Source organism: Entelurus aequoreus, linkage group LG08 (assembly GCF_033978785.1).
Source record: "Entelurus aequoreus isolate RoL-2023_Sb linkage group LG08, RoL_Eaeq_v1.1, whole genome shotgun sequence".
NCBI classification, from domain to species: domain Eukaryota; kingdom Metazoa; phylum Chordata; class Actinopteri; order Syngnathiformes; family Syngnathidae; genus Entelurus; species Entelurus aequoreus.
In genome coordinates this window covers 48,845,254-48,859,563 of record NC_084738.1, presented here as the reverse complement: position 1 = coordinate 48,859,563, position 14,310 = coordinate 48,845,254, and the positions used below count along the sequence as shown (strand labels likewise).

Genomic DNA, 14,310 nt, shown 5'->3' with positions numbered 1-14,310 from the left:
CAAACATTATCTAGACTCAGTCACTGACAGTGTAGTGCAGTACTTCTCAAACAATGCACTCTATGGCATCCCAGGGTGGCTGCTACTCCCACATCAGTGCAAAAGAAAATATTTTTTACTGCCAAAATCACCTGATCAGCAACAAGTCAATGTTTAAAAAAACTTTAAAAGTGGCTTTTAAAGTTGAATAGTCTGTGCAACACCTAGGGCACATTAGGGGTGCAAAGGTACAGGGAACCCATAGTACGGTCCGAACCTCAGTTTTCGGACCACGGTTTCGGTTAATTTTGGTACGTTGTTTGTGTTTAAAGGGGTTATATTACGATTTTTTTCTATGATCCCGAGTGCACATATGGAAAGTATTCAGACCCCTTTAAATTGTTCACTCTTTAATCAATTTACACTCAGCACCCCATCTTGACAGAAAAAACAGAAATGTAGATCCATCCATCCATTTTTCTACCGCTTATTCCCGCCTTCCGCCCGATTGTAGAAATGTAGATAATTTTGGCAAATTATCTACATTTATTCAGAATTTTTGCTCAATACTTTGTTGATGCATCTTTGGCAGTGTTTACACCCTCAAGTCTTTTTTAATACAATGCTGTTTCCTTTTTCTATGGCTGGGTCAATCACTTTTGACTGTCGTGAGTGCATAGTGCGTTTGATTTATTGCAAACAATTTCATTGGTCCCATGTGACGAGGTTGATTTCTTGGCTGCGTTAGGTTCGTGACCCCGGAAAAATCAATAAATTAGGCGCAGCATTGTATAAAACACAGAATTTAAAGTCTGGGGGTAAAAGTAGCAGCTATAGACCAGAGATAGACTGGTATTTCAATTCCTGCAAAAAAACCTGAGAACTGCTGTTGTGGTTCACCTGTATTCTGTGTCTTACCTCATCAGATGACAGAGCGTGAAGGACCCCACCTCTCCTTGTCAGATGCAGTGTGTCGAGCAGCTGGCTCTGTTGGAGCTTTGCCGGTCACTGCCACAAACAGCCTGCAGGGGGAGCTGCAGAGGCCAGAGCTACAGGAAGCATATGCAACACAGGCATGACACACCCCTCACTTGAAAGCTATGCCATGTTTTGTTTTTTTTGCAGTCTTTGGCCCTGTGTCAAAAACACCAGTGTAAACGTTAAAGCTAATCTTTTTTCTTTTTGTTTACATCTGTGTAAACGCAACAGTAAAGTTAAGATAATGGTATTCAATGAAGTATGCATCAAAGTGTCAAGGAGCTAAGAAGGACAGTATATTGTTTTTATTGTCATTTAATATTTATTATTTCACTGACATTGAAAATACAATTTAAAATGCATATATATTCGATTTTGACCAAAATTAGGCCTTGAAAAAGAATTCAAACACAATACGATATTTAGCTAATGTTATGCAGAGAGTACTTGTTTGGGTAATCACATAGCCAAATATAAATGTTGTCTATACTGTAAAATATATTTGTAAAGAAATGTCCACCATGGTTAATTCAATTACAGTAGCAGCGTCGTGCATGATCCCGAGTGCACAATTCCTTAGCATCTTTTGGCATCATTTTAATTCGGGTAACAACTGTAGTTGTTAGTCCTTCTATCCATTTTCTGTACCGCTTATCATAGGGAGTTCAAGGCTATCCTAGTTGACTTTTGATGGAAGGCTGACTACATCCTGGATTGGTCACTTGCTCAGCACACATATCGAGACTGACACTTGTAAAACACAGCACACTGACATCCATTCACATTCACAGTCACTTAGTGGGAATCGAACATGCGCTAGCTGCAACCCAAAAATAGAAGCTGCGTTTTCAACAACTGACAGATAATTGTCTATTGTGTGCGATAAGATAGGAAAGATAAGAAACAGTTGTGGGCAGAAGTTGACACAGGCTTGTCACGTTATGTAAAACTGTTTTTATACTCAGAACAACAAGAAGATGTAAGGACTGTTGATCCAATCAATCCACTTTATTTACTGTATGATACACATTTTACAAAAACTGTTTCCAAAGTGCTACACCATGATATATAAACAATATATAATTTGAAATCTTAAACTAAGTCAAATGAAATCAATAAAATAAAAAGAAAAGCAATAACAGACATAGAGGATCACACGACTTGCGCAGAGTTTAAGCCCAGAAATTATAAGTGGGTTTTAAGTAGAGATGTCCGATAATGGCTTTTTTACCGATATTCCGATATTGTCCAACTCTTAATTACCGATTCGGATATCAACCGATACGGATATATACAGTCATGAAATTAACACATTATTATGCCTAATTTTGTTGTGATGCCCCGCTGGATGCATTAAACAATGTAACTGTACCATGAATTGATTAACGTGGACCCCGACAAGTTAAAAAACTTATTCGGGTGTTACCATTTAGTGGTCAATTGTACGGAATAGGTACTGTACTGTGCAATCTACTAATACAAGTTTCAATCAATCAATCAATCAAAAACAAGGTTTTCCAAAATAAGAGAACAACTTCAACTCCAGTTATGGAAAAAAGTGCCAACATGGCACTGCCATAATTATTATTGAAGTCACAGAGTGCATTATTTTTTTTAACATGCCTCAAAACAGCATCTTAGAATTTGGGACATGCTCTCCCTGAGATAATCCTAATACCCACTACAACTATGGGAAATACTATACTTTGACTTTCACAAAGTGCATTATTTTTAATTTTTTTTTAAACATGCCTCAAAACAACAGCTACAAAAACAATGAAGGCACACAGCTTCAGTCCAGAGTATACCAGAGCATACTTGCCAACCTTGAGACCTCCGAATTCGGGAGATGGGGGTTGGGAGGGGCGGGGTTTGGTGGTAGCGGGGGTGTATATTGTAGCGTACCGGAAGAGTTAGTGCTGCAAGGGGTTCTGGTTATTTGTTCTGTTGTGTTTATGTTGTGTTACGGTGCGGATGTTCTCCCGAAATGTGTTTGTCATTCTTGTTTGGTGTGGGTTCACAGTGTGGCACATATTTGTAACAGTGTTAAAGTTGTTTATACGGCTACCCTCAGTGTGACCTGTATGGCTGTTGATCAATTATGCCTTGCATTCACTTGTGTGTGTGTGTGTGTGTGTGTGTGTGTAGAAGCCGCACATATTATGTGATTGGGCCACCACGCTGTTTGTATGGAGGAAAAGCGGACGTGACGACAGGTTGTAGAGAACGCTAAAGGCAGTGCCTTTAAGGCACGCCTCCAATAATGTTGTCCGGGTGGAAATCGGGAGAATGGTTGCCCCGGGAGATTTTCGGGAGGGGCACTGAAATTCGGGAGTCTCCCAGGAATATCGGGAGGTTGATACCGATAATTTCCGATATTACATTTTAAAGCATTTATCGGCCGATAATATCGGACATCTCTAGTTTCAAGCCGAGATTTAAAAACATCTTGGCATTACGGGGCGAAACGTTCCTTATTTTTGGGCCCAGATTTACGTGTGTTGGCAGTCGGCACGCTGACAATTTATTTTATTTTCTCACCACTTTGCAGACATTTTTGGTGGTTCCTGGCCATCCTACCAGTTTCTCTTCATCTGAGGGTGGCAGTGTAGGTCTTTTCCTCACCAGGAGTGTGCAACTTGCAGCTCTTCAGCCTCCTTGTTGTTGCTGCCTTCTAAAGGAAATTTTACCATCCTTCATGGTTAAATTTGTATTTCTATCATTTCTGACAGTGTGTAAAGCTATGAATGTTAGGGTGTCCCGATACAACGTTTTCACTTATGATACGGCAAGTAAAAAGACATTCAGCATCTCTGATCAGATTTAAGGGGGAAAAAAGCACAATGTTACTTACTGTTAGCTAGTGGTCGAAGATAAGTTACCCGCACCAGCTAAAACTGTTAACAACATAGCTCGTAGCCTGGGTGTAAGAGACATACAAAACCAGTGAAGTTGGCAGTTGTGTAAATCGTAAATAAAACAGAATTCAATGATTTGCAAATCCTTTTCAACTTACAGTATATTCAATTGAATAGACTGCAAAGACAAGAAACTTTTAACGTTCGAACTGGTAAACTTTATTTCTTGCAAATATTAGCTTAATTTGATGTCTGTAACATGTTTCAAAAAAGCTGGCACAAGTGGCAAAAAAGACTGAGAAAGTTGAGTAATGCTCATCAAACACTTATTTGGAACATCCCACAGGTGAACAGGCTAATTGAGAACAGGTGGGTGCCATAATTGGGTATAAAAATCAGCTTCTATTAAATGCTCAGTCATTCACAAACAAAGATGGGGCGAGGGTCACCACTTTGGGAACAAATGCGTGAGCAAATTGTCCAACAGTTTAAGTACAACATTTCTCAACGGGCTATTGCAAGAAATTTAGGGATTTCACCATTTACAGTCCGTAATATCATCAAAAGGTTAAAAGAATCTGGAGATAACCAACATTGAATGCCTGTGACCTTCGATTCCTCATGCGGTACTGCGTCAAAAACCAACATCAGTGTGTAAAGGATATCACCACATCGGCTCAGGAACACTTCAGAAAAACACCGTCAGTAACTACAGTTTGTCGCTACATCTGTAAGTGCAAGTTAAACTCTACTATGCAAAGCGAAAGCCAATTATCAACAACACCCAGAAACGCCGCCGGCTTTGCTGGGCCTGAGCTCACCTAAGATGGACTGATGCAAAGTGGAAAAGTGTTCTGTGGGCTGACGAGTCCACATTTCAAATTGTTTTTGGAAACTGTGGATGTCGTGTCCTCCGCAAAGTTATAGGCGCAAAGTTCAAAAGCCAGCATCTGTGATGGTATGGCGGTGTATTAGTGCCCAAGGCATGGGCAACTTACACATCTGTGAAGGCACCATTAATGCTGAAAGGGACATACAGGTTTTAGAGCAACATATGTTGCCATCCAAGCAACGTATTTTTCATGGACACCCCTGCTTATTTCAGCAAGACAATGCCAAGCCACATTCTGCACGTGTTACAACAGCGTGGCTTCATAGTAAAAGAGTGTGGGTACTAGACTGGCCTGCCTGTAGTCCAGACCTGTCTCCCATTGAAAATGTGTGACGCATTATGAAGCCTAAAATACTTTTTGAACAACTTAAGCTGTACATCAAGCAAGAATGGGAAAGAATTCCACCTGAAAAGTTTCAAAAATTGCTCTTGTCAGTTCCCAAACGTTTACTGAGTGTTGTGAAAAGGAAAGGCCATGTAACACAGTGGTGAACATGTCGCTGTGCCAACTTTTTTGCAATGTGTTGCTGCCATTAAATTCTAAGTTAAAGATTTGCAAAAAAAAGTGTTTCTCAGTTCCAACATTAAGTATGTTGTCTTTGCAGTTCATTCAATTGAATAGAATTTCAAAAGGATTTGCAAATCGTTGTATTCTGTTTTTATTTACGATTTACACAACATGCCAACTTTACTGGTTTTGGGTTTTGTACATCGCAAATTCACGAACCTATTTAAGGGTCAGAACGTAATTTTACAGTTAAAGTATGCATTAGTGTAATGATAATAGTTAGAGACTTTAAAATTGCAAAAAAATATGATTTGTTAAAATGTGTTACAATATGGTAGGTGTACAGAACATTTTCACTTACGATATAATACCGATATAGCAGCCTTGACAATTGGTCGATACAGTTATTGTTACGATACGATATCGACGAAAATAATACATAATAGTGTGGAATGTTAGAAAAGGTTTGATCAAGTGGTATGTTGTTGTGATCACGTGGGATCTACTGCTGGATAGAAGTGCTTGAGCGGACTCTTGAGTGTACTGAATATGGGATGGCGTGGCCCAGATGGTAGAATGGCATGCCAGTCTCTTCAGGGTTCCTGGTTGGTATCGAACTTCCACCATTCTAGTCACAACCACTGTGTCCTTGGCCAAGACACTTCACTCATCTTGCTCCTGATGGGTCGTGTTTAGCGTCTCGCATGGCAGGTTCCGCCATCAGTGTGTGAATGGGTGAATGTGATGTATAATGTAAATCGCTTTGGGTATCGTTCAGTTATAGTAAAAGCGCTATATAATTTAGAATTTACCATTCAGTTGTTGTATTTTGTTTTCCTACACAGCAGAGGCAGTCCTAGCTAGATTTACACCCTGGGCGAACCCTCCCTTGCCTTATCTCCACCTCAAGTTCTAACACATGGGTGAGATGGGCGGAGGTTTTAAAGACCTGCACCAGAGGCGAACTTTGGAAAAGGAGGAATGTTACGCTTCTGTTTGTGAGAGACAGGTCGGCAAACTGACGCCCTTACCTTGTAGCAAAGGGCCACTAATGGAAATGAGCGATGGTAGTCTATAAAACTGTTTTTGTTTTGTTCTGTGCGTGTGCTCTCACATAGATTGCACCCTGGGTGGTCGCCCACATTGCCCATCGCAAAAACCAGCCCTGCTTCTGAGTCTCATTTTCCAATATGCATTCATTTCAGTTTGTTCTTGGTAGTTTATTACCATTAAATTGACGTGCCGGCTTTGTATTTTGTATATCCTACAAAGTGTTTGCCAGGAAATATTGTACAAACCCCGTTTCCATGAGTTGGGAAATTATGTTAGATGTAAATATAAACGGAATACAAAGATTTGCAAATCCTTTTCAACCCATATTCAATTGAATGCACTACAAAGACAAGATATTTGATGTTCAAACTCATAAACTTTTTTTTTTTTTGCAAATAATAATTAACTTCGAATTTCATGGCTGCAACACGTGCCAAAGTAGTTGGGAAAGGGCATGTTCACCACTGTGTTACATGGCCTTTCCTTTTAACAACCCTCAGTAAACGTTTGGGAACTGAGGAGACACATTTTTTAAGCTTCTCAGGTGGAATTCTTTCCCATTCTTGCTTGATGTACAGCTTAAGTTGTTCAACAGTCCGGGGGTCTCCGTTGTGGTATTTTTGGCTTCATAATGCGCCACACATTTTCAATGGGAGACAGGTCTGGACTACAGGCAGGCCAGTCTAGTACTCGCAGTCTTTTACTATGAAGCCACGTTGATGTAACACGTGGCTTGGCATTGTCTTGCTGAAATAAGCAGGGGCGTCCATGGTAACGTTGCTTGGATGGCAACATATGTTGCTCCAAAACTTGTATGTACCTTTCAGCATTAATGGCGCCTTCACAGATGTGTAAGTTACCCATGTCTTGGGCACTAATACACCCCCATACCATCACACATGCTGGCTTTTCAACTTTGCGCCTATAACAATCCGGATGGTTCTTTTCCTCTTTGGTCCGGAGGACACGACGTCCACAGTTTCCAAAAACAATTAGAAATGTGGACTCGTCAGACCACTGAACACTTTTCCACTTTGTATCGGTCCATCTTAGACGAAGCCGACAGCGTTTCTGGGTGTTGTTGATAAACGGTTTTCGCCTTGCATAGAATAATTTTAACTTGCACTTACAGATGTAGCGACCAACCGTAGTTACTGACAGTGGGTTTCTGAAGTGTTCCTGAGCCCATGTGGTGATATCCTTTACACACTGATGTCGCTTGTTGATGCAGTACAGCCTGAGGGATCAAAGGTCACGGGCTTAGCTGCTTACGTGCAGTGATTTCTCCAGATTCTCTGAACCCTTTGATGATATTACGGACCGTAGATGGTGAAATCCCTAAATTCCTTGCAATAGCTGGTTGAGAAATGACTGAGCATTTCATGGAATCTACTTTTATACCCAATCATGGCACCCACCTGTTCCCAATTTGCCTGTTCACCTGTGGGATGTTCCAAATAAGTATTTGATGAGCATTCCTCAACTTTATCAGTATTTATTGCCACCTTTCCCAACTTCTTTGTCATGTGTTGCTGGCATCAAATTCTAAAGTTAATGATTATTTGCAAAAAAAAAATGTTTATCAGTTTGAACATCAAATATGTTGTCTTTGTAGCATATTCAACTGAATATGGGTTGAAAATGATTTGCAAATCATTGTATTTCGTTTATATTTACATCTAACACAATTTCCCAACTCATATGGAAACAGGGTTTGTACTTCTTACACATTAGCTCTTTAAAGACAACATGTATTTTACTTGTAGTTTTGATTACCAAATGTGAAGGTGTTAATTGCCTTGTAAAATTGTAATGCTAATTAGTAGCATGTATATGGCATCCAATATACATTAGTATTGATATAGTGCATTTGTTTTAATGCATTTATTTTGTGTTGGAAGGTCACAACTAATTAATTTTGTATCACATGTAAGTTGTATTGACTTAACTTTATTTCTGTATGTTCAGTTTCACATTGTTTTGAAGTAAAGACTCTTAAAGATCTTTCAAATGGAAACAACCTGGTATCTGTCTGCGAAGCTAGCAAGAGGCGATGTTTGGATCGCAATTATGTATCGCAGTTCTTATATTAGACGTTTTTAGATGCAGGCCAAAACAATCCGATACCTGTTTTATTGTATATTGGACCGATACAACTATCGGATCGGGACACCCCTATGATTTGTATATTTAGTGCTGTTTCTGAAGCGAAGGAACAGACAATACAATGGCAATGTACTTTATTGATACAGAAGAGTGGTCTAAAACCACCAAAGAAGAAGTGGTCATCCACTGAGACGTGATGCAACAGTCAATCCTGACCTGTTTTGTATTTGGTGTTGACAGAAACCCCTCAAAATGCACAAATCGTGTACCTGCAACATATTTTGGCTTGACTAAGTCGTTCATGATTAAATGTCTCATTTTATAATTGCTCTTTAACCAAACAAAAATATGTTTTACCCGATTACTCAATTATCCAAGGAATTTTACATAGAGTATCTGTTTACTAAACCATTATTAATACATGATCAAATAAATATAAATAATATATAGAATTAAGTAAAATAAAATAAGCCGTTTACCCTAGTATTCTGTTTCAGTTTGTTAGGAAAAAAAATCCTAAATAAAATCCAATTGTTTGTTTTAAATCACTGAACATTTATGTTGCATAATTATTCCAAGCTGGAAAAATGGTTTGCACAAAATATATCCACTCCCACATGATGTATTTTCAAGTGTAGCTGTGAAACTATGACGATTACCTTTGAGCTTACTAAAGCTGGAGAAGAGGATGCAGATGTTGGTTTATTAACAGTTTTAGTTTAGTGGTTCAAGAAGTGACTTGGTTTTGGATGAAGCGTGTCAGTTTAGCAATTGTAACTCCTTATGTGTCTCTCTGCCACCAGGTGAAGAACGACATCAAAGTGCGAGTGCAGGAAGATCCAGACTACAGCGCTCAGAGATTTCCCAATACACATCAAGCTTTCTCCTCAGATGACTCTGAAAATGCAGACTGCAATCATGGAGCTTGAATCCGAGGTCAAAGGTGAAATGACCGTAACAGCAGCATTTAGAACGCTCATACCCATTATTTCCGACAACTGTGGACCAATAATTTCCACAGAGCTCGTCAAGTGTTGTGCGAAAACATTATTTTTGAATAAACAGCAGAAAACAAACATTTTTATGAGTAGGATAATTTGAGTTAAAACATTTTTTATGTGTACGGTCGTCAATGAAGTGTCTAAGCCCCCTTTCCTGCTGTTTTTCATAACAATCACAATAAAAGCAAGATCGCTGCAGTAAAAATAAAGGAATAAGTAAGCAAGTAAAAATATAAGGTAATATTCTACAAGACATTTCAAAAATAAGTAGTTTTGTATTTGATATTGAAATGTTTTCTAGGGGGGCAGCATGGTGTCATAGGGGTTAGTGCGTGTACCTCACAATACGAAGGTCCTGAGTTCAATCCCGGGCTCGGGATCTTTCTGTGTGGAGTTTGCATGTTCTCCCCGTGACTGCGTGGGTTCCCTCCGGGTACTCCGGGTTCCTCCCACCTCCAAAGACATGCACCTGGGGATAGGTTGATTGGCAACACTATATTGGCCCTAGTGTGTGAATGTTGTCTGTCTATCTGTGTTGGCCCTGCGATGAGGGGGCGCCTTCCGCCCGATTGCAGCTGAGATAGGCTCCAGCACCCCCCGCGACCCCGAAAGGGACAAGCGGTAGAAAATGGATGGATGTTTTCTAGGGTTGTCTTAGTTTCGTCGACTATTCAATGATTCAATTCGGAATAGTCTGATTCGACTATCAACATGGCAGTAGAATTTTCGTTTATTAAAGGCCTACTGAAACCCACTACTACCGACCACGCAGTCTGATAGTTTATATATCAATGATGAAATATTAACATTGCAACACATGCCAATACGGCCGGGTTAACTTATAAAGTGCAATTTTAAATTTCCTGCTAAACTTCCGGTTGAAAACGTCTATGTATGATGACGTATACGCGTGATGTCAATCGTTGAAACGGAAGTATCCGGACACCATTGCATCCAATACAAAAAGCTCGGTTTTCATCGCAAAATTCCACAGTATTCTGGACATCTGTGTTGGTGAACCTTTTGCAATTTGTTTAATGATCAATGAAGACTGCAAAGAAGAAAGCTGTAGGTTGGATCGGTGTATTAGCGGCTGGCTGCAGCAACACAACCAGGAGAACTTTGACTTGGATAGCAGACGCGCTATCCGACGCTAGCCGCCGACCGCATCGATGATCGGGTGAAGTCCTTCGTCGCTCCGTCGATCGCTGGAACGCAGGTGAGCACGGGTGTTGATGAGCAGATGAGGGCTGGCTGGCGTAGGTGGAGCGCTAATGTTTTATCATAGCTCTGTGAGGTCCCGTTGCTAAGTTAGCTTCAATGGCGTCATTAGCAACAGCATTGTTAAGCTTCGCCAGGCTGGAAAGCATTAACCGTGTAGTTACAAGTCCATGGTTTAATAGTATTGTTGATTTTCTGTCTATCCTTCCAGTCAGGGGTTTATTTCTTTTGTTTCTATCTGCAGTTAAGCCCAATGCTATCATGTTAGCTCTGTAGCTAAAGTGCTTCGCCGTTGTATTGTCGTGGAGATAAAAGTCACTGTGAATGTCCATTTCGCGTTCTCGACTCTCATTTTCAAGAGGATATAGTATCCGAGGTGGTTTAAAATACAAATCCGTGATCCACAATAGAAAAAGGAGAGAGTGTTGAATCCAATGAGCCAGCTTGTACCTAAGTTACGGTCAGAGCGAAAAAAGATGCGTTCTGCACTGCACTGTAGTCCGTCACTCTCACGTTTCCTCATCCACAAATCTTTCATCCTGGCTCAAATTAATGAGGTAATCGTCGCTTTCTCGGTCCGAATCGCTCTCGCTGCTGGTGTAAACAATGGGGAAATGTGAGGAGCCTTTCAACCTGTGACGTCACGCTACTTCCGGTACAGGCAAGGCTTTTTTTATCAGCGACCAAAAGTTGCGAACATTATCGTCGATGTTCTCTACTAAATCTTTTCAGCAAAAATATGGCAATATCGCAAAATGATCAAGTATGACACAAAGAATGGATCTGCTATCCCCGTTAAAATAAAAAAATGTCATTTCAGTAGGCCTTTAAAGGGGACAACATATCTCATGTTACAATCTGGCAAGAGCCATTAAAAACAACCTCAGGTTCAAAATTACCCCACGGGCTGCACTTTGGACACTTTGTTTTTTTTATATCCTCTGACTCTGAAAATATTCCTACTTGGTGAAAACTGAACCAATTAACAGCGATGAAGGACGGACGACTGTATACACAATATACCTCACGCTGTAATGTAGCTTCATTTAAGACCTATGCTTTTTTTTTTTTAAATTAAGTAAAGCAAAACTAGTAAACTTGTTTAATTTGTAGAATAGTAAAACTGTCATTACAAACTGTCTGTTTTATTTTTTCTCCCTTCAATAAACATGACAATATATCAGTAAACAGCTGGACAAAGCTTTGAGTAGTTTTTTTAGGAAACTTCACAGCAGTAGCAATGTATCGTTTTCGGCGGCGCTAATGGTGTGCTTAGTTAAACACCAAACAATGTGTATTACCTGTCTGTGTGAAGCGGGGGAGGGTTAGTGCGGCAGGGTTTGTCTGACGCCAGTGCTGAGCACATGGAAGCATTCTCAAGAACTGAAATAAATGCCCCGTCAGATATCAAAACATCTTTGGGGAGAATCAACAAGTCATTTTCATTCTTAAATGAATTTCAAAAAGTGACGCTAGGTTTTAAGAAAAGGGGCGGGGGTTTAGCCCCCAGGAGATTCACATGATGCGAGTGAAAAATGTTTGCACTTACACAAGTTTTTTTGGCCGACAACTTCTTAGCGCTGTATTAAATTACAAAATAACCTAATAAATCCAAATGGTGCAAAGCTCCAGTCATCTTTCAGTTGGCCCAAACACAAAAGGACCGTGTTGTTGCGTAGAAAAGCTACCCAGCAACGGTGCATAGAAAAGAGTACACAAATATGCAAAACACTACTCGGTTAAAGGGGAACTGCATTTATTTTGGAGCTTTGCCTATCATTCACAATCCTTATGTAAGACAATAACACACAATTTTAGTTTTTTTATGCATTCAAATAGTAAATAAATGAGAGCCAACACACATAATAAAAGATCACTTACTGTACAATGTCTGATTTTATTAGGATTCAGACTGATAGGATGTTCATATATTCCCGTTTAGATGAAGAATGACTCATAATCCTGGCGAATAATAATCATTCTCGCCATTTTCAGGTCTAAATTGGCTGTCAAAGTGTACCAACTTGTTGGATCATCTTTTTACTATCCAGGTGAGGGGCATTATTTTTCATCTAGAAGAAACTTTCACGAGCTCTGATGCGAGAAAGCAGCTCACCAGCCAATGATCTCAACATAATCACACAAGCTAGTGATCGCTGCTTAAATAGTTTGTCTGTGTTGGAGCTTATAACATCACTAATACTTGGTTCATATTCAAGTCATCAAATATAAATGGAGTATTTTTGGCACTTTTTGAATGGTATTTTATTGGATTTTACTGGGCGGAATAGAATAGAGGACCTCCAATTGGCGTGTTGTGAGCAGACTTTTATTTACAAATTAGAATGCATTAAAAAAAAAATGCATTTGTCTTGATTGTGAACGACAGGCAATTTTTTTGTTTTTTAAAGGGCAGTTCCCCTTTAACCTGAAAACTGGAGGTTCTGGTGGAAATCAAATTATTCAGATTATCAATTACTGGTGGATCCACCAATCTGATCGATTGGATTGGATAATAAGCGCTGACAAAGGGTCTCCACCAATGTTCCAACTAATTTTTCATGTGTCTACTCTGAGCAAACACAAAAACTCTTAGAGCATTCAGTGACGCACATGTGTGCAACATCAGATGTGCACACTGTCGCCACACCTGACATAAGTTAAATGTTTTATTATATTAATATATATATATATAATATATATAAATATATAATATAATCCATATATTATTTCCTAATTTAAGTGATTTGGCCTACTGACAATGAAAATAAAACATCTTGTTTTTCATGAGCTGTATGTTGAAAGTCTGGGTGGGGGTCCTGCTGGGGAATAATTTAAGACCCCTTTCAGAGATCACATGAATAAGTTCACCTTAAAAACGTTCACATTTTGCACAATGAGATGTGTGTGCTTTAGTACAAGCATGGGATACATTGTACAAAGATTTGTCTGTAAAATGTATCATTACACAGTTTTTTATTGGCATTTATGCAATCTAGTGACCACATTTCATGATTACTATTTATAAATGAACATTAACATTAACATGACACAAGAATAAGCACACATCTGATTGTAAAGTGTATGTAGCAGGTATATAAGATATATTTTATGCATTCCACCAAAATTCCCTCACGTTTTATTTTATTGCTCTATTGTTATTCATTGTCACTTTTATTTTGTAATTTTTTTCAGCAAATAGTTCGTTTGATTGGTTGATTGATTGAAACTTGTATTAGTAGATTGCACAGTACAGTACATATTCCGTACAATTGACCACTAAATGGTTACACCCGAATAAGTCTTTCAACTTGTTTAAGTCGGGGTCCACGTTAATCAATTCATGGTAAATTAATGGTTTTGGGAGCATTTGTCATTTTATTTTGAAGTCCTATCTTTTTCCGGTAGTGACGTCATCGTCCTCACTTGCTGTTAAGACATGCTGAGAGGAGACTGGTGTGCTGCAGTGTCTGAATGCTGCCGCATTACTTCCTGTTTATTTCATACAGAAATAAATACGCCACCTGTTTCGGCTAAAGACAACCACTGAGTCCCCTTGTCTTCCGAGCAACACCCACAATACACAACGCAGACTCGATCCGGCTGCACGTACACGAATTTAGAAGTTAGCGTGCAGCATTTAACTGTTTTTGCTGCTAACTAACCTGCAACACGCATGCACGCCATGCTGTTAATGACACTGATTGGCTGCCT

General features: G+C 39.5%; 1 protein-coding gene across 1 annotated transcript in view; it reads left to right on the top strand.

Annotated features, from left to right (window-relative positions):
• LOC133656003 (large proline-rich protein BAG6-like) overlaps window positions 1-14,117 on the top strand; it is a 15,299-nt gene extending 1,182 nt beyond the window's left edge. The window contains exons 3-5 of the mRNA XM_062056721.1: window positions 906-1,052; window positions 9,178-9,317; window positions 12,592-14,117. Coding sequence (XP_061912705.1) covers window positions 906-1,052; window positions 9,178-9,303 — 273 coding nt within the window. The 3' untranslated portion in view covers window positions 9,304-9,317; window positions 12,592-14,117. The remainder of the gene's footprint in view (window positions 1-905; window positions 1,053-9,177; window positions 9,318-12,591) is intronic.
• Window positions 14,118-14,310: the final 193 nt, after the last annotated feature.